General features: G+C 40.9%; 1 protein-coding gene across 1 annotated transcript in view; it reads right to left on the minus strand.

Moving 5' to 3' along the window:
• Positions 1-465: 465 nt before the first annotated feature.
• The window catches only part of cntn3b (contactin 3b), a 103435-nt gene continuing 84633 nt past the window's right edge, over positions 466-19267 (minus strand). The window contains exons 20-23 of the mRNA XM_047348174.1: positions 12396-12582; positions 7657-7769; positions 7399-7564; positions 466-6888 (exon numbers count right to left, since the gene is read on the minus strand). Coding sequence (XP_047204130.1) covers positions 6797-6888; positions 7399-7564; positions 7657-7769; positions 12396-12582 — 558 coding nt within the window. The 3' untranslated portion in view covers positions 466-6796. The remainder of the gene's footprint in view (positions 6889-7398; positions 7565-7656; positions 7770-12395; positions 12583-19267) is intronic.

Consider the following 19267-nt stretch of genomic DNA (forward strand, 5'->3'; position numbering starts at 1 on the left):
GCTACAGGAGATCCTTCCTGCTCACAGCCATCAGCATCTACAAAGGCTTTTCGAAGAAACCTGCATAATATGAGCTACAACAACATTTAATTGTCCTATGGGATTAATAAGGTATTTTTAAATTGAATTAAATCAAATTGAATGAAGGACTCTGTGTTTCTCCTATGTTTCAAATTCCAGGTTTCTGTATGTTGGTCATTTTCCAATAATGAAGAACATGATTTATTGCATTTAAAAACAACCAAGTGAATGACTATACAATCTTGTTCTATACTAAAGCTTTAAAGCATTGTCATTTTCACTTTAAGATTGGAAGGCATAGAAACAAAAGATTAAGATTGGACCTATATGTTGTTCTTGATTTGTGCTTATTCTCTAACTATGCAAGGACTGGCTGACTATATCCCTCACTGTAAGACAGCTGTAGATATTTCTGTCATTATGGTGGAAGAAAGCAATGCTGGCTGGAATAAACATTTTTACTAAGTTACAGTTATAGAAAAAAACACAAATTAACAATAATTACCATGCACAATTTTAGTATATTATACAGTTACTTTTCAATATGAAAATGCCACTCTACATGTCAGTATCTCACAGAGATCATTGATTAATACATCAGTATTAAAGCCAGAGAACACACTATATAAAACAAGTAAGGTTGTCTTTGATGGCCATGTTTAAAAATCATATGCAAGCTATATACATTATACCATTTTCTCTCCTTTCCAACCACTGAAGCTCATCTGTCTGTATGGAGATCATGGATATTAATAGACATGTTGCTGTTCTTTGATCATTTCAGTTCTAATCCATAAAGCTGACTGTGATAACCATCTTTCCTTAAGATTGTACTTTGTAGCATTAATTGAAGCACAAGGCCAAGAATATATATATACTTGTTTTTTTCGCTTTTGAGCATGAGAATAAAAAAAAAGACATTAGGCTTAACACAAAAAAAAGTTGCCCACAGTTACGCAATGTCAAGTATGAATATGTTAGCATACGATTTGACAGTTAGGATACTTCATTTGGAAATTTCACACACCACTTTTATCAAAGAGCCTTGAAGCTGGGTCACACCAGGAAACTCCACTGCATTACATGTTGAAATTGAATTGTACTTAGCACCATAAAATGTAATATTGAAAAACTAAAATGAAGCTGATCAAATATTTAACTAAGAAATATTCTTTTGTTTTGTAAAAAGATTTAAAAACGTCTAAAATAATTACAAAAAAACTCTAAATCATATGAGAAAAAAGTGGAAAAACCTTATGAAATGCAGAAATATTGAAAAAAAGTAGAAATTATTATAAAAAGGTATATCCATATTAGAGCCAAGATGAAGAGAGAATGGCTTCCCAGTGTCCTATCAGTGGTAGTTAAAAAGCTATTTTACAATTCCTAGGGAATCTGGACTAGATTTGATAATCTCTATTTCAAAATCTGAAAAAATTGGACTGGTTAAACTTGAGCTTTGTCATTTTATTGAACAGCATCTTTTTAAATCATCAATTTGTGAAGTGCATAAAAAAAGGAACTCTTTAAGTACGATGTTGTAGATTCTTAATTGCCGTCTACTTGACAATCCAATGTGCTTCAATAGACCACCTCAAATTTAATCATACCAGTTATATATCATTTGAGACACAAAGTGTAATCTATTATTATAAATATTTAGTACATTTTTGAAAACAAAAAAACTGGATTAAAATTTTGTCTCATCTAATTTTCATGAATTTAATAATGTGTATCGTCTGGTCTTATGAACTGGATGCATTGTTACATAATTAGTAATACACTTTACCCAGTCCGAAACATGATAGCCTGTTGTCGTACCATTTTACGTGCTTTTTGGCATTAGGAGCACTTTAGAATGAGACATATATGAAACCACAGTCAATCAATAGGTATTGATTGAGTCAACATTTTCTTAGTTTAAAAATTCTTAAAAAGGGTATTGACTGAAAATGTACCCCAGACATAGGCAACAACGCATGTAACCCACACAAACAAACCAAAGCAAAGCAAATCAGTCCACATGTAGCTAAAAGATTCCCATTGATTTTCAGTTGGATACAAGTCAGATGATGAACTGGGCCATTTCAGCAGTTTTACTTTCCTCATCTGAAACTCAAGAGTTTCCTCTTTGGGACTATCGTCTCTCTTGAAAATTCCCATTTGCTTTATATGCAGGTTCTTATCAAAATGTCCCAGCACATTTCTCCACTTACACTATCTTCAGTTATACAAAGTTTGTGAGTACTATATACAATAAGACATCCCACATCAGGATGTTCTCACCTTTAAACATCACTTTTAGAATGGTGTTTTTGGGGCTACATGCATCATAATTTTTTCTCCAAACATGGTGAGTGCAGTGACATCCAATGAATTCAACTTTACCCTCATCTGACCAGTATTCTCCATTATTTCACATGTATGTCCAAATCTTCTGCAGCAAACGTTAAACAATCCTCAGCATGCAGCACACGGTGAGTGTGCATAGAGGACATTTTGGTTGGTTGCCTTTCTTATTGTTTTTCTGTGAAAACCTGTACCTGCTATTTACTGGTCTTTCTGGATCTCTGCAAGTTCACCTTGGCTCTTCGGTAACTCTTTTATTATTCTTTTGACTTCTCTGTCAGAAACCTTACAAGGGGCATCAGGTTTATGGTTAAATGGTTTTCATTTCACCTTCAGCTGTGCTCATGGGAACCTTTATAAATGTAGAACTGCAGCTGTAACCATTGCAATTAGTATGTTTTGTGACAGTAAGATTTCTTTTTTTGCTCTTACCGTACCACTCTTTGCAATACTTTGTTAATGAGAAACCATTTTGCAGGTCAACAGTTAATATTAAACCAGCTGATGTGGAATTGCACATGGCAGCTGGAATGCCTTCTAAATACTTACAGATTTCATCTCGTTTTGGCTTTCTATGTATTTTTGAACATTCTTTTCTTCGTGTATTTAATACATCTCTTGAGTGGCATTCAAATTTTATTACCTATAGTTTCATTGGTAGACTAAGCTGCATGGATTTCTCTGTGGCTGCAAAAATGCTTGGGTTGTTGCCAACACCTGGTGTGAATTTTACATTAATGACCCCTGTACATCAGGTGGTCAAACTTGGACTAGATTGTTCTACATTGATAAGAGAATCTTTCCAAAGCATTGTATAGTTCGTAAAATCTTTGCTTAAAATCTCATCTTGTCATGTTCTCGTGAACCCTTGTGTATCCTCTTGTGTTAATCTTTATTAATTAAATGAACAAAGTTGACCTGAAGTTGAGCTGATGGGTAATAAAGCTCCTAAGAAGTTGCAGTATTTGAAAATGTAACTCATTATTTGCCCAACACAAGATATTGATTAGTAATATAGCTATAAATGAATTATTATGGTTAAATTAATGGTAATGTTGCAACATGGATAATAATATAAGTGCTATCTATTTTTGTTTTTATGTCTAAGAACATTGTGAGTGGCTCAATTATTTCAAACTGATTTAATTTAGATAAAAAAAAGCAAAGCAAAAAAAAAAACCTTGATTCAAAATGTCAAAGCACGCATGACTTGTTGTCAAGGGTGGATTTTACAGTTTTTAAATCCTGGTGTGACTGGCTTTCCATGCTCCTAAAAATAACGAAACAGCTAAACTACAATGAAAACACATTGCTGGGTTTGTTTTGATATGTAACTCAAAGAAGCAACAAGATCATCAATTTCAGGTTAGTGCTCCAATTCACAATTCACTAATACACCAATGTTTCTAAATCAAAAGATGAAAACCTTCCAAAAAAATCGGAAATTTCTAAGAAATTTCTGTTCAAAGCAAAACATTAAAATGAAAAGAATGACTATAAAGCCAATGGATGGGAAGTAGGAAGCGGAAATAGTGGAGGACATTTAAAACATTACAGACTGTAACACAATAGAACAGGTGCATAAGAGCTTGCCCATCAGTCAGTCAAACGGCTGAAATGTGACAGCCGCAATAATGGGCTGGGAAAATCAATATCCCATTGACTGGTCTGCAGGAGTCTAATCAACGAGCACAGAGTTTTATGAATCCAGTCAAGGAGCAGATAGGACAGGCTGATAATGTTGGCCGTTTGGACCTTTTATGATTCCTCCGAGGTCTCGCAACACCTGCTCAGATGAGGTGAAGACTTCCAGTCACCTTGCATCAATTCTTTGTGCTTTTATTTGACTTCGGCTGCGAGGTTTTTGGGGGTTACAGAGTTCAAAAAAGGCTGTAAGCTAAGGACTGTACACAACCACATGTTTGGAAAAGGCACAGTAATTCAACATTTAAAGTTCAACTGTCTTTCCATCCAGCTAACATTGCCTGGACCATATAAGTCACACCTCAGTTTCTGTTTGGACGATGAAAGGCTGCAAAAAGGGGGCCTCCTCAGCAGAGTGGTCATATTCCATTGTTACTCTTCAGCCCTGTGAGTCCAACAGATGGAGGTACAGTGGGGGTAAAATGACAGCCACGCCTTCAGCACCGCTTCTAGTCAGACCCCTTCCATTATTCTGATACCTTAATAGCTCATAAATTATGATACAGATGGAGTCGTACATTTATTATACCGCAGATCAGAAATACTGACAAAAATTTCCACTTTTGTATTGAAACCTATTGAAGCTTTTGTGAATCGGCCAACCCTTTTAACTGGAAACGCTCCCAGGCCCCAATGAAAATTTAATCAGCATACCATTTCTGATAAGGGCATGCTTCTACATTCCAAGCTTCCTGTCTTTTGTTGCTAATATTCTTCAGAAAAGCAAACAATTCCCCTGTCACAACATGAATCCTTCTGTACTCTATTACAAGGGAAAGAAAGAAAAACGCTGGGGTGAGCTCCAGTGAAGGCACTGTTATCTTGCAGTTCATTGTGCACTGTGGCAAGTGCTAGTTTGGCATTGTTGATGGTACACTTTCCGCTATATGATGTAGAACACGTCTCTGTCTAGAGATGGAACAGTACACATGGGATCAGCTTGATGTAGCTACACCACATGTGTGCTCTCCTCTATCCCAATTTTTCCGCTGGACTTAGAATGCAGAGTGTGATAGGCATTTATTATTAAGAGGAGCATGAGATGGAGAGCAAAATGCCAAGATCTATCAGAGTGTTGTGGAAGGGGTCTAAAGCTCACAAACCTGTAACTCTAACAGGTTTAATAATATTTCAGTAGTCAGCGATAAATGGGTTTCAGGCCCAGCTGATCAATTATGCATCAATCATATATTTGACAAAGCCTGGTAAAGCTCTTATAGCTGCAATGGATATTGATACAATGCCTTGCAAAAGTATTCAAACCCCTGGACCTTTTTCCCATTTTACCACATTAATTCAATGTATTTTATTAACATTTTATGCAACACACAGGTCAACACAAAGTAGTGCATAATTTTGATGTGAAACAAAAAGAAAACTTGTTTTGTCAATCTTTTACAACATAACAATCTGCAAAGTGTGGTGTGCAAATGGATCAAACCCATTTGAATCTAATTCCTCTACATAAAATCCAATGCAACCAATTGCCCTCAGAAGTCACATGAATAAAAAGCAAGATAAATGCATAAGTGTGTGGGACTATAAATACAGCTGTTCTGTGTGGAAGCCATATGGAGTGCCATTTGCATTTTACCACACGTCTTGTAAAGGACAACACAACATGTGGAAAAAGGTATTCAGCTCAGATCAGATCAGGGTATCCCACGTTCTGCAGAGTGGCTCATGGTGGTAGCAGCATCATGCCATGGGGATAATTTTCTTCAGCAATGACCAGGAAGCTTGTCAGCTTTCATGGAGAGAACATTTCATAGCAGTCCTGTTGGAGGGTGCAAGAGACTTGAGACAAGGGTGGAAGTTCACCTTTTTGTATGACAACGAACCTAAACATAGAGCTGGGTCTACAAAGGTTTTAAAGCACATTTATGTGTTAGAATGGCCCAGTTAAAGTAGAGACCTTATTCAACCTCGTAACCATTCAACTTGACTGAGCTTCTTAATATTTCTTCAAGATGATGAATGCATTTTAAGATGACTGCTAAAAGCAATAGTTGCATTGGCTTTTTCAGAAGTGTCAAAGAAGAGTAGGCAAAACACATATGCATGCCACACTTTTCATATTTGTACTAATAAAAAGCTTAAAAACAACATATCCATTTACTTCCATTTTAAATAAAATACACTGAGGTAGACGGTTGAAACATGACAAAATTTAGAAAAAGGTCAAGGGATGTGAGTGGTTTTCCAAGGAACTGCATTAGCATCAATTTGGTGAACAGCATGCATCTGAATGAATGGTTTTAGATTAATCTGACAAGCTAAATTAAGGGCCCAACCAAAGAATAATATGTAAAGACTCTGCTGTGAAAATTACTGTGTTTTTTTGCAAACACTTTTGTATATATAAGCAGCCACTTTTGCCTACTTTGGTATGGACCGTTTCATCAAAGTGGGTTTTAAGGCAATTTGATCTTAAAAGTTATGAAACAAGGTTAAGACAACTTCTAAAATGAAATCTCGAGAAGGGTGGCACGTTTTTGTCAAAGGAAGAAGTTGCAGAAAATATCATCCAGATGATTCGTCACTTCTTTTGGATGGCTATTTAAATGAAGAGGCATGTTCCCTTTAAGAGTTTTATGTGGTCTCGTCCTTTTCCCCTTTCTTCCAAGTTCTGCTTCTGAAACCCGGACCTTTGTCCAGTGGGGGGGTTCAACATAGGACAAGCTGAATGAAGGGATGAAAGAAGAGGGGTGGAGGCTTGACATCACCAGACAGAGCAGAAGAATGCACTGATGAGGACTGTGGAGCAAGACAGACGTCTGAGACTGTTGGCTCCAGAACCCCGAGCTCCCATGCCTGCAACAGAAACCCAGCAGAAGAGTTAAGAACGACCAGAATTCCACCAAGATGTAAAAAAACTTCTACCATCTAGTTCCTACAAGTCATCATAAATCAAAAGGCAAGAGTGATTTTTTTTCCATATTTAGACTACCACTGGCTAGACAGGAGAGGCTATTAAAGCATTGCGAGGAAGATGAAGTTTGTATCACATCAAAGAGGAGGTCGGCAAACCGAGCTGCCTCACAATGTTGCTCGCAGGCGAGTTGGGAGCTGCTTTATATGCTGCAGCCCTGTGCAGCCAGTCAACAAGGAATAATAACCCAATGGCAGAGATGGATGACACAGTGCACGCGTTTGGAAAAAGGTCGCTTTTCTTACGCTCAAAATAAGTCTATTACATGTGGTTGGAATCAGATCCAATGAAGCGAAATTACATTTCTTGTCTAAATGAATAAATCCTCAGTTGAACTTTAGCAGTGGTCAAAAAAGGGAAGAGACACAAAGTTAGAAGAAAGGCGAGCTCACTTAATTTGTGGATGTGAATGGGTTCGCTGCCCACACCTTCCCCGCCTTCGCTCAGAACCTTGATCTGAATAAGATAGTTGTCGCTGGCTGAGAGACTGAGCTCGGCAGTGGTTTTGTTGGTGAAGATGGTGTGAATGTCGTTGTATCGATGTCTTTTTAGCATCACCTGTAACAGGGGACGGTGATGAAGGGAAATTAACTAATGCAAATGATAAAATCAGATGATAAATTAGGGGTTTGGAATAAAACAGAACCTACCAGATATCCTGTCACCTTTGACTCTGTCTCCATGGCAACTACGCGGTCCCAGTGCAGCGTTAGTGTGGAGCCAATCATGTTCCATTGTATGTTGAGCGGAGCCCTGTCTGGTGCTTGAAAGGAAAATCAGACATAAAGATATACCAATAATTAGCTGGCTGTTTGCCTTCTGAAAGACTGCATGTGCTATATGTTTGATAGTTTACATATTTCTAGTTAAAATAGAACACACTAAAGATTTCTATGGTCGAAGTCGACCTGAGACACTAGATTTCTAATACATAAAAATAAAAAATAGGTGGCAAATACTTGTTAAGTGGCTATCGCGCTGTTTCTTACAAAAGTACTCATACCGCTTAAACTTTTTTTCAATATTATTCGATTACGTTTAAGCCTATATTCAAAAACACTATTTTCCTCAATTCAAAAATATCATAGCTGTAGCCCTCCAAAATTACAATGTAGAAACATTGCACAAAACCCTTTCAAACCACAGGAAATTTATATAGTGTGTCCATAACTTCATTTTTGAAATATACTCATTTTTATGAACAGAGACAAAAACGAACATAAAATGTACATTGTGAACAGTTTGAGAAAATATAATATGTACATCAAAATAAACTATTTACAGAAGAGTAATTAAATGTCTAAGTGTGCCAGATACATATGAGCACACATATATGTTCATAAGACCAACGAAACAACGAAAACAACGAAAATGAAAAGTGCGAGCGAAGTTTACCGTGGAAGAAAACTTCTGGGAAAAAAAGACCACTCCCGGCCGGGAAAAACCACCCGGGAAATGACATCACTTCCGGTTGTTGCGGGCATTAGTGTGAAAGAAAACCATGTGATAGTCCACCAATGTCATCACGTATATTCCGATGTAGGAAGTACAGTGCGGTCTGGATTTTAATGTTTGTTTTTGCGATTTTTTTCCAGGATTTCTGCAACAGTTTCTGGAAAATAAAAACGGTGCTCTGGGACATGTGGTGAGTAGAATATTTAAGTTGAACTCTCCTGTTTCATTTGCAAAAAAAAAAGTATTGTTCTAGCTTATTTGGTCGCAATTCTACAGCCGTTTAAAAATAGATATGCAAATGGGAGCGCCGGCGCTCCCGCCGGCTATTAAGGGTTAAAAGGTACAGAGCTACAATATCAGCCCACAATAAAGCAAACCTTCCAGTAACTATTTTTTCTTTTTCCCTACATAATAGTTGTGTGACCGTTTGAAGATTGTTCAATGGTTTGTGCAAAGTGTATGAGTGCTTTAAATGATCAAATACAGGTCCTTCTCAAAATATTAGCATATTGTGATAAAGCTCATTATTTTCCATAATGTCATGATGAAAATTTAACATTCATATATTTTAGATTCATTGCACACTAACTGAAATATTTCAGGTCTTTTATTGTCTTAATACGAATGATTTTGGCATACAGCTCATGAAAACCCAAAATTCCTGTCTCACAAAATTAGCATATCATTAAAAGGGTCTCTAAACGAGCTATGAACCTAATAATCTGAATCAACGAGTTAACTCTAAACACCTGCAAAAGATTCCTGAGGCCTTTAAAACTCCCAGCCTGGTTCATTACTCAAAACCCCAATCATGGGTAAGACTGCCGACCTGACTGCTGTCCAGAAGGCCACTATTGACACCCTCAAGCAAGAGGGTAAGATACAGAAAGAAATTTCTGAACGAATAGACTGTTCCCAGAGTGCTGTATCAAGGCACCTCAGTGGGAAGTCTGTGGGAAGGAAAAAGTGTGGCAGAAAACGCTGCACAACGAGAAGAGGTGACCGGACCCTGAGGAAGATTGTGGAGAAGGGCCAATTCCAGACCTTGGGGGACCTGCGGAAGCAGTGGACTGAGTCTGGAGTAGAAACATCCAGAGCCACCGTGCACAGCCACCGTGCAGGAAATGGGCTACAGGTGCCGCATTCCCCAGGTCAAGCCACTTTTGAACCAGAAACAGCGGCAGAAGCGCCTGACCTGGGCTACAGAGAAGCAGCACTGGACTGTTGCTCAGTGGTCCAAAGTACTTTTTTCGGATGAAAGCAAATTCTGCATGTCATTCGGAAATCAAGGTGCCAGAGTCTGGAGGAAGACTGGGGAGAAGGAAATGCCAAAATGCCAGACGTCCAGTGTCAAGTACCCACAGTCAGTGATGGTCTGGGGTGCCATGTCAGCTGCTGGTGTTGGTCCACTGTGTTTTATCAAGGGCCGGGTCAATGCAACTAGCTATCAGGAGATTTTGGAGCACTTCATGCTTCCATCTGCTGAAAAGCTTTATGGAGATGAAGATTTCATTTTTCAGCATGACCTGGCACCTGCTCACAGTGCCAAAACCACTGGTAAATGGTTTACTGACCATGGTATCACTGTGCTCAATTGGCCTGCCAACTCTCCTGGCCTGAACCCAATAGAGAATCTGTGGGATATTGTGAAGAGAACGTTGAGAGACTCGACTCAACACTCTGGATGAGCTAAAGGCCGCTATCGAAGCATCCTGGGCCTCCATAAGACCTCAGCAGTGTCACAGGTTGATTGCCTCCATGCCACGCCGCATTGAAGCAGTCATTTCTGCAAAAGGATTCCCGACCAAGTATTGAGTGCATAACTACATGATTATTTGAAGGTTGACGTTTTTTGTATTAAAAACACTTTTCTTTGATTGGTCGGATGAAATATGCTAATTTTGTGAGATAGGAATTTTGGGTTTTCATGAGCTGTATGCCACAATCATCCGTATTAAGACAATAAAAGACCTGAAATATTTCAGTTAGTGTGCAATGAATCTAAAATATATGAATATTAAATGTTCATCATGACATTATGGAAAATAATGAGCTTTATCACAATATGTTAATATTTTGAGAAGGACCTGTACTTCCTAGGAGGGTTGGCCTAAAAGGATTCAGACTTAAGGCATTTTTCATTCCGGCAACATGTTGATACATTTCTTGAGCAATTATCTTTATAGCTAACTTCAAAAATGATAAAAAAAAATGGAGAACTATTCCGCACAAGACAGTTTACCCTGTGTAAAGCCTGGGCATTCAGTCCCCACAGATTAAGCAGAAATTCATAGTCCATGTCCTGCAATTCAAATGTTTTCTTGCCCTGTCTTTGGAACCCTAAAGCGAAAGAAAACTCCAAAATGCTTTCCTCCAAAGTGGAAAGATTGTAGTGTTTCTTTTTTTAGTATTTCTGATGTAAGTGATAGGCAAACACCTTAGGAGATAAGGGAATTTTAAAACAAAGATAAAATGGTTACAAAGTTCACGTTTAATACTGTGTCTAACATTGTGCAATAGTGATTATCATAGCTAGCATTCAGTGGCGGATGCTGCTCTTTCAAGGAGGGGAAGCTCAAGTTCAAGATCGCTGATTCACTGATTCGCTCATTTCGCTGTCAATCAAAAAGGGATTCAGCCTCAGACAGATGATCCAATCATCATGCAGAAGCTGAGCGTCCGGGCCAGCCGAGGCCAGCACACTGGCCCAGACCCCCAGAGACGCTGAGCGTCCAATGGGCGGGACAAAGCCCAGCATTTATCCAATGACTCGTCTCGTTTCGCTGCCTATAGATAGGATATAGGGTAGGATATATACTAAAAGTGCACATATGCCCAAAAGCCGAAAATGGCATATGCCAAAGAAAATCAAGATTCACACCTGTTAGCAATTTCTCCTTTTTAAATCACAGCTGCACCTCGGTGTTTGCGTACAAGGTTCCGCCTCATTTCCTGCCCTCTACACGCCCACATTCAACCATAAAAGGTCATTGCAAAGCACCTCATGAATGTCAATGTGTATTTAAATGATGTGTATTTCTTTTGTGTCTCTCTTTTTATCATTTACTGCTGTTTATGTTCTTTACTGTGTTTAGTTTCTTAGTCTATTCTTGTGGCCTGTTCTTTGTGCATTTGGATTTATTTCTGTTACACTTTTCTTCTTGGTTTCGTAGCTTCTTTGTGTCTTAGTTCAGCACCATCCATGTTAATTATTCTCTCTCTATCAGTCTCTCTCCTTTTGCCTTAGCTGCTCCACATTATCCCTTGATCAACACACCTGCATTATATGTCATTCTCCACTCATCCCTCAGTATTTATGCTCCCTGGTTGTGATTGGTCATTGCTGGATTCTTTCATTGCTCTGCGTCCCCGCCTGTTTCTCCCACGGCGATCATAGGTCCTGTTCCCTTTGGGTCTAAGTTATAAGTCCTTATTATGTGATTATTAAAATTCTTCACTTCTCTGCCTCTGATTCTGCCTCCAACTTAAAACCAGACATGACAGTTAAATCTGTTACCACCAACACAAAAAAACTCTTTTTACATTCGTCACTAATTGTATCACTTTCTGTAAGTTAATAGTGCTTTCACCTGCTTGCCTCATTGCTCTGGTTCAAATGTTGTTTTTATTTTCATATGATTAAATAAAGGTGTGTCTCCACAGAATGAACTTTATAAATCTTGTGAACATGTTAAGCTGTATACATCTGTTTCTTTCTGAAACTTTTAGTCATGGGTTTTAAACATATATTCAATATTATAGCTAAGACCAGCAGGATTTTCACCATCATCTTTCAATGTGAACCTTACGGCTTTCATGAAGCTCTTCCAGCAGATGTTCTTTAAGAAGGCAGCATAGCTAGTTGAAAAGAGAAGTAATCTAGCTTTCATGCTGGGGACACATAGCATCATTGCCCCTCCTGGGACATACTTACGTGGTCTCCTTGTGGTGTTGTTGATAGGTGCTGACTGTGGCCCGGGCCCGGCAGTATTAAAGGCAGCCACAGCAAGGTAGTACACCGTGTTTGCTTTCAGCCCTGTGATGTTAACCTGTGTGTAGTTTCCAGTAATGCGCACTTTGCCAACAGTGTCAGGCTTGGTGTCATCTTCCCAGTATACAACCTGAAAGGGAATGTGGAAAAAAAAGAGGCTAGGATGTTGAAACATGATTTCATTGGTGCATTTCATTACAGTATTAAAATTTCAAAGAATATATCATGATATGTGAGCTACTGTTTGTATTTCAGAAGAGGAGATGGGGGGAAATGAATAAAACATTTTTCACAAGTGGAATGTAAATTAGTAATGTATATCCTCTCAGCCATTCAGGGCTCATAAACAGCGCATTGGGTCTTGTGATCACATAGTAGAGAAAAAGATCATCCAAATTTTCTTTTTAAAGAACCTGGATGTTGAAAATGAAAGAGGATGAATATATTTAAATGCAATAATTTTGAAATGAAAAAACATATTAACACAAAAACAGCACAGCAGGTCACTTTAGCATCAGGCTGTTTGCTGACACTGATTGGTGCAGGTGGTGCAGTGATTAATACAGCAAATTGGCAGATTTTTGGCTTACTTTAAGGTGTCTGCCATTAATGAGTCCATTTCCAGCAAAATAGTTAATACTCCTGTATTTTTTCTTTTACACTTTTTACAGTTTTCCTAGTTTGTAATTACTTAAAACCAACAAATGAAAAGTGCCAGAGTACCACTTACAATAACATTATCCCCCTGAGAGGACTTGATTTGGAATCTAATTAGTGTTGCAATCCAGCATCTAATTTAGTGTAAACACCTCACCTGTGTAGTAAATAGGTCTGTTGCCATATGGTTGGTGGTCTATTGAGATTCAGCAGCTTCAATCTACTTCAGGTCTGCGATTTGAAAATTTTGCAATGGTCGGAAAGGACAATGAGACTAGCGCTATGGCAACAAGACTGCTTTGTGAGACGGTGCCAGAGCTGACAACTATTTAGAGAGCACTATAGGGAATAAGAACAGCAAGGCCCACTTTGCATCTTTGAAAAAATTAGGATTATTTTCTTTCTTAGGGCTTTTGTTGGTGGTGTGCCAAAGTTCTGAAGCCAAAAACAAAATGTTTGTGTTGATGCACATAAAGATGGAAAAAAATTATATACACTCAACTGTATTCACCTCACCGCATACTTTTCTGTATTTGGTGACATTACAGCTGCATAAATGTTTTAGAAAGGAAATTTGAAATGTGTGATATGCCTTTGTATTTAGCTCCTCTGAGTCCAAGCTTGTTAGAAACACCTTTCCGCTGCAATGAATGCCACAAGTATTCCAACTAGGGATGCACCAATATGAAAATTTGGGCCAGTATTGATATCCAGTTTCAATATTGGTGGCCAATAACCAGTACTCATTATAATTATAATAAATATAATTATAATGTCCCCTCCTTGAACCACCACCTTAACGTGGTGGAGGGGTTTGAGTGCTCAAATGATCCTAGAGGCTATGTTGTCTGGGGCTTAAATGCCACTGGTAGGGTCTCCCATGGCAAACAGGGTCTAGGTGATGGGTCAGACAAAGAGCAGTTCAAGAATCCTTCATGAGGACTAATATATCGAGGCACCTGACGTTGCCCGGTACGGCGGAGCCGGGGTCCCACCCTGGAGCCAGGCCTGGGGTCGGGACTCGCCGGAGAGCGCCTGGTCGCTGGGTTATTCCTCGCGGGACCCGGCCGGGCCAAGCCTGAACGAGAGACGTGAGGCCATCCCCCAGTGGGCCCACCACCTGCAGGGGGAACCGTGAGGGACTGGTGCAAAGAGGATTAGGTGGCGAACGAAGGTGGAGACTTCAGCGGCCTGATCACCGGATGCTTAGGCTGGCTCTAGGGACGTGGAATGTCACCCCGCTGGGGGGTAAGGAGCCTGAGCTTGTGCGGGAGGTCGAGCGATATCGACTAGATATAGTCGGGCTCACCTCCACGCACAGCGTGGACTCTGGAACCCATCTCCTTGAGAGGGGTTGGACTCTCTTTTACTTTGGAGTGGCCCACGGGGAGAGGCGGCGGGCTGGTGTGGGTTTGCTTGTTGCCCTCCAGCTCAGCCGTCTCATGTTGGGGTTTACCCCAGTGGATGAGAGGGTCTCATCCCTGCGCCTTCGGGTTGGGGATAGGTCTCCGACTGTCATTTCGGCCTACGGGTCGAGCGGTAGTGCGGAGTACCCGGCCTTCTTGGTGTCCCTGTCGGAGGTGCTGGATAGTGCCCCTCCCGGGGTCTCCATTATTCTGCTGGGGGACTTCAACGCCCATGTGGGAAACGACAGTGACACCTGGAGAGGCATGATCGGGAGGAATGGCCTCCCCGATCTGAATCCGAGTGGTGTTTTGTTATTGGATTTCTGTGCTAGTCATGGATTGTCCATTATAAACACCATGTTCAAACAGATGGGTGTCCATCAGTGCACTTGGCACCAGGACACCCTAGCAAGGAGGTCAATGATCGACTTTGTTGTCGTATCATCAGACCTTCAGCCGCATGTTTTGGACACTCAGGTGAAGAGAAGGGCTGAGCTGTCCACTGATCACCACCTGGTGGTGAGTTGGATTTGCTGGAGGAGGAGAAAGCTGGACAGACTTGGCAGGCCCAAGCGCATAGCGAGGGTCTGCTGGGAACGCCTGGCGGAGCCCTCGGCCATGGATGTATTCAACTCCCACCTCCGGGAGAGCTTTGACCAGATTCCGGGGGATGTTGGAGACATAGAGTCCGAGTGGACCATGTTCACTGCATCTATTGTCGATGCTGCTGCCCGTAGCTGTAAGGTCTGCGGTGCCTGTCGCGACCACAATCCCAGAACCCAGTGGTGGACACCGGCAGTAAGGGATGCTGCCAAGCTGAAGAATGAGCCCTATCGGCTGTGGTTGGCTTGTGGGACTATTGAGGCCCCCGCGACCCGGTCCCGGAAGACGATGAGTAAGAGTAATTATAATGTAATGTAATAATTATTACATAGAATTCCCTACTCTTTTGAAACCACAAAAAAAACAACCCTACCGCTTACATTGGCTTCTCTGCTTCAGTTAAACACCCTGTCACTGTCACATGCCCAAACAAATACCACAGGGCCGACCACCTCCCCTCCCCCTTACAAAATGCATACACAAATGGCAGCAAGATGGGAATAAACATTGGTTATTTATATCGGCCCAGTTTTATTTATCGAACTGATATCTTAAAAACGGACTAAAATCGACCTATAGTGATGTCGATATGTCGTGCATCCCTGGTTCTAACACATGGACATGCTTTGATCTAAACCATTCCATGGTACAGGGGTCGGACAATGAAACTGAAACACCTGGTTTTAGACCACCATAATTTATTAGTATGGTGTAGGGCCTCCTTTTGCGGCCAATACAGCGTCAATTCGTCTTGGGAATGACATATACAAGACCTGCACAGTGGTCAGAGGGATTTTAAGCCATTCTTCTTGCAGGATAGTGGCCAGGTCACGATGTGATACTGGTGGAGGAAAACCTTTCCTGACTCGCTCCTCCAAAACACCCCAAAGTGGCTCAATAATATTTAGATCTGGTGACTGTGCAGGCCATGGGAGATGTTCAACTTCACTTTCATGTTCATCAAACCAATCTTTCACCAGTCTTGCTGTGTGTATTGGTGCATTGTCATCCTGATACACTGCACCGCCTTTTGGATACAATGTTTGAACCATTGGATGCACATGGTCCTCAAGAATGGTTCAGTAGTCCTTGGCAGTGACACGCCCATCTAGCACAAGTATTGGGCCAAGGGAATGCCATGATATGGCAGCCCAAACCATCACTGATCCACCCCAATGCTTCACTCTGGGCATGCAACAGTCTAGGTGGTACGCTTCTTTGGGGCTTCTCCACACCGTCCGTAACTTTCCCAGATGTGGGGAAAACAGTAAAGGTGGACTCATCAGAGAACAATACATGTTTCACATTGTCCACAGCCCAAGATTTGCGCTCTTTGCAAACCTTGAAACCAACGTTTGGCATTGGCATGAGTGTTCAAAGGTTTGGCTATAGCAGCCAGGCCGTGTATATTTACTCTGTGGAGCTCCCGACGGACAGTTCTGGCGGAAACAGGAGAGTTGAGGTGCACATTTAATTCTGTTGTGATTTGGGCACCCGTGGTTTTATGTTTTTTGGATACAATCCGGGTTAGCACCCGAACATCCCTTTCAGACAGCTTCCTCTTGCGTCCACAGTTAATCCTGTTGGATGTGGTACAACCTTCTTGGTGGAATGCTGACATTACCCTGGATACCGTGGCTCTTGATACATCACAAAGATTTGCTGTCTTGGTCAGATGCGCCAGCAAGACGTGCACCAACAATTTGTCCTCTTTTGAACTCTGGTATGTCACCCATAATGTTGTGTGCATTTCAATATTTAGAGCAAAACTGTGCTCTTACCCTGCTAATTGAACCTTCACACTCTGCTCTTACTGGTGCAATGTGGAATCAATGAAGACTGGCTACCAGGCTGGTCCAATTTAGCCATGAAACCTCCCACAGTAAAATGACAGGTGTTTCAGTTTTATTGTCCAACCCCTGTAGCTCTGGCTAAATGTTCTTCTGGCTCACTCTGTCAACAGATTCTTGCAACTGAGCTGATGACCTCTCCAGCTCCTTCATAGATATTACAATATGTTTCTCTAAATAATCCTTTCCTTGCCCTGCCTGCCATATCAAGTGGAAGGCCATGCCTTCATAAATTTGCAATTGGGAAGTAGTATGTTAATCAAAAAATTGATTGAAAAGTACTTTTCAAATGTTCAAAGCTTAGGATCTGTTCCCTGTTGAAAGAAAGCTTTGGAAACCTAAGGTGACGGTAATGACACTGAGCTGGAGCTCTGGGTAACGCCACTTCCTGTTTTCGCTGTTGCACTTCGTGAATTGTTTGGTGTGTGAAGGCTCTCTCATTTGATCTGATTTCTCTCTACTGTGATATCTCTTACTTGTTATAATACATAAGCACGGTAAAACACATACTTTCTGTTGCTGTATTTAACGTTTGGGGACTCTCCGTGTCTTACACGGTTTTTCTAGTAGTGGTAAGGGGTCGCTAGCTTAGCGTTAGTTTTAGCTCCACCATGGTTACCCGTTCTGCTGTTTCTCTCTCTGAGTCTCCTCCTCTTTCCTGCTTTCTGTGTCAGATGTTCAGTTACTCCTCTGCCTCGTTTAGTGATAATGGTACGTGTAATAAATGTAGCATTTTGCAGCTTTGGAGGCGAGGGTGTCGGAATTGGAGGCCCGGCTTCGCGTTGTTGAAAAACCAGCAGATAGCCGAGGCCCCTTAGCCAGCCATCCAGGGTAGCTCCCCATAGCAGTCCTCCAGCAGAGCCCGCGCAGCTGGGGCCTCAGGCCGGCTGGGTGACAGTACGTAGAAAGCATAGTCCTGGATCCCAGCCCACAGGTCACCACCAACCCGTCTGCGTTTCTAACAGATTTTCCCTGCTCAGCAGCACACCCGCTGAGAAGCCAACTCTGGTAATTGGCAGCTCCATAGTCAGAAACGTGGCACTAGAGACACCAGCGACCATAGTCAAATGTCTACCAGGGTCCAGAACGGGCGACATCAAATCCTGCCTGAAACTGCTGGCTAAGGATAAGCGTAAATACAGAAAGATTGTTATTCACACTGGCAGTAATGACACCCGGTTACGTCAATCGGAGGTCACCAAAGTTAGTGTTGCTTCGGTGTGTAAGTTTGCCAAAACAATGTCAGACTCCGTAATTTTCTCTGGCCCCTCCCCGATCTGACCAGTGACGACATGTTTAGCCGCATGCTGTCATTCAACCGCTGGTTGTCTAGGTGGTGTCCAGAAAACAATGTGGGTTACATTGATAACTGGCGAACATTTTGGGGAAAACCTGGCCTGATCCGGAGAGACGGCATCCGTCCCACTTTGGATGGAGCAGCTCTTCTTTCTAGGAATCTGGCCGAATGTATTAGTTCTCCAAAACTCTGACAACCCAGGGTTCAGACCAGGAAGCAGGGTCATAGTTTAATACTCCTCTTTGCAGCTTCTGTACTGCTACCCACCCATTACCCTATTAAGACAGTGTCTCGCCCATGGCCAAAATTGAATAGATAATCTAATAGGAGGAAATCAAGAAAATCTCATAAAAATAAACACAAATTAGATCGAAAAGAAAAATAAAACAATTAAATGTGGCCTACTGAACATAAGATCTCTCTCTTCAAAGACATTGTTAGTTAGTGACCTGATTTGTGACAATCAGATTGATTTATTTTGCCTCACAGAAACCTGGTGCAGCAAGAGGATTATGTTACTATAAATGAGTCAACTCCTACTAATTATTAAAATTTTCACATTCCTCGAAATACTGGGCGAGGAGGAGGAGTAGCAACCATCTTTCAGTCCGATTTATTGATAAGTCCCAGACCAATCAATAGCTACAACTCTTTTGAATATTTAATCCTTAGTTTTCCTCATCCAAATTGCAAAGCACTAAAACCACTTCTGTTTGTTGTTTTGTACCGTCCACCAGGCCCTTACACTCAATTTGTAGGTCAGTTTTCAGACATTTTATCTGAGTTAGTGTTAAATACCGATAAAGTTATTATAGTGGGGGATTTTAACATTCATGTTGACACTGAAAGTGATAGCCTAAACATAGTGTTTAATGCTATCTTAGACTCAATTGGCTTTGCTCAAAACATTAACAAACCTACCCACCTTTGTCTTCATTGTCTAGACCTTGTGCTGACATATGGCATTGAGTGTAAAGACATAACAATATTTTCTCATAACCC

The sequence above is a fragment of the Girardinichthys multiradiatus genome, chromosome 20 (assembly GCF_021462225.1).
Source record: "Girardinichthys multiradiatus isolate DD_20200921_A chromosome 20, DD_fGirMul_XY1, whole genome shotgun sequence".
Lineage (NCBI taxonomy): Eukaryota > Metazoa > Chordata > Actinopteri > Cyprinodontiformes > Goodeidae > Girardinichthys > Girardinichthys multiradiatus.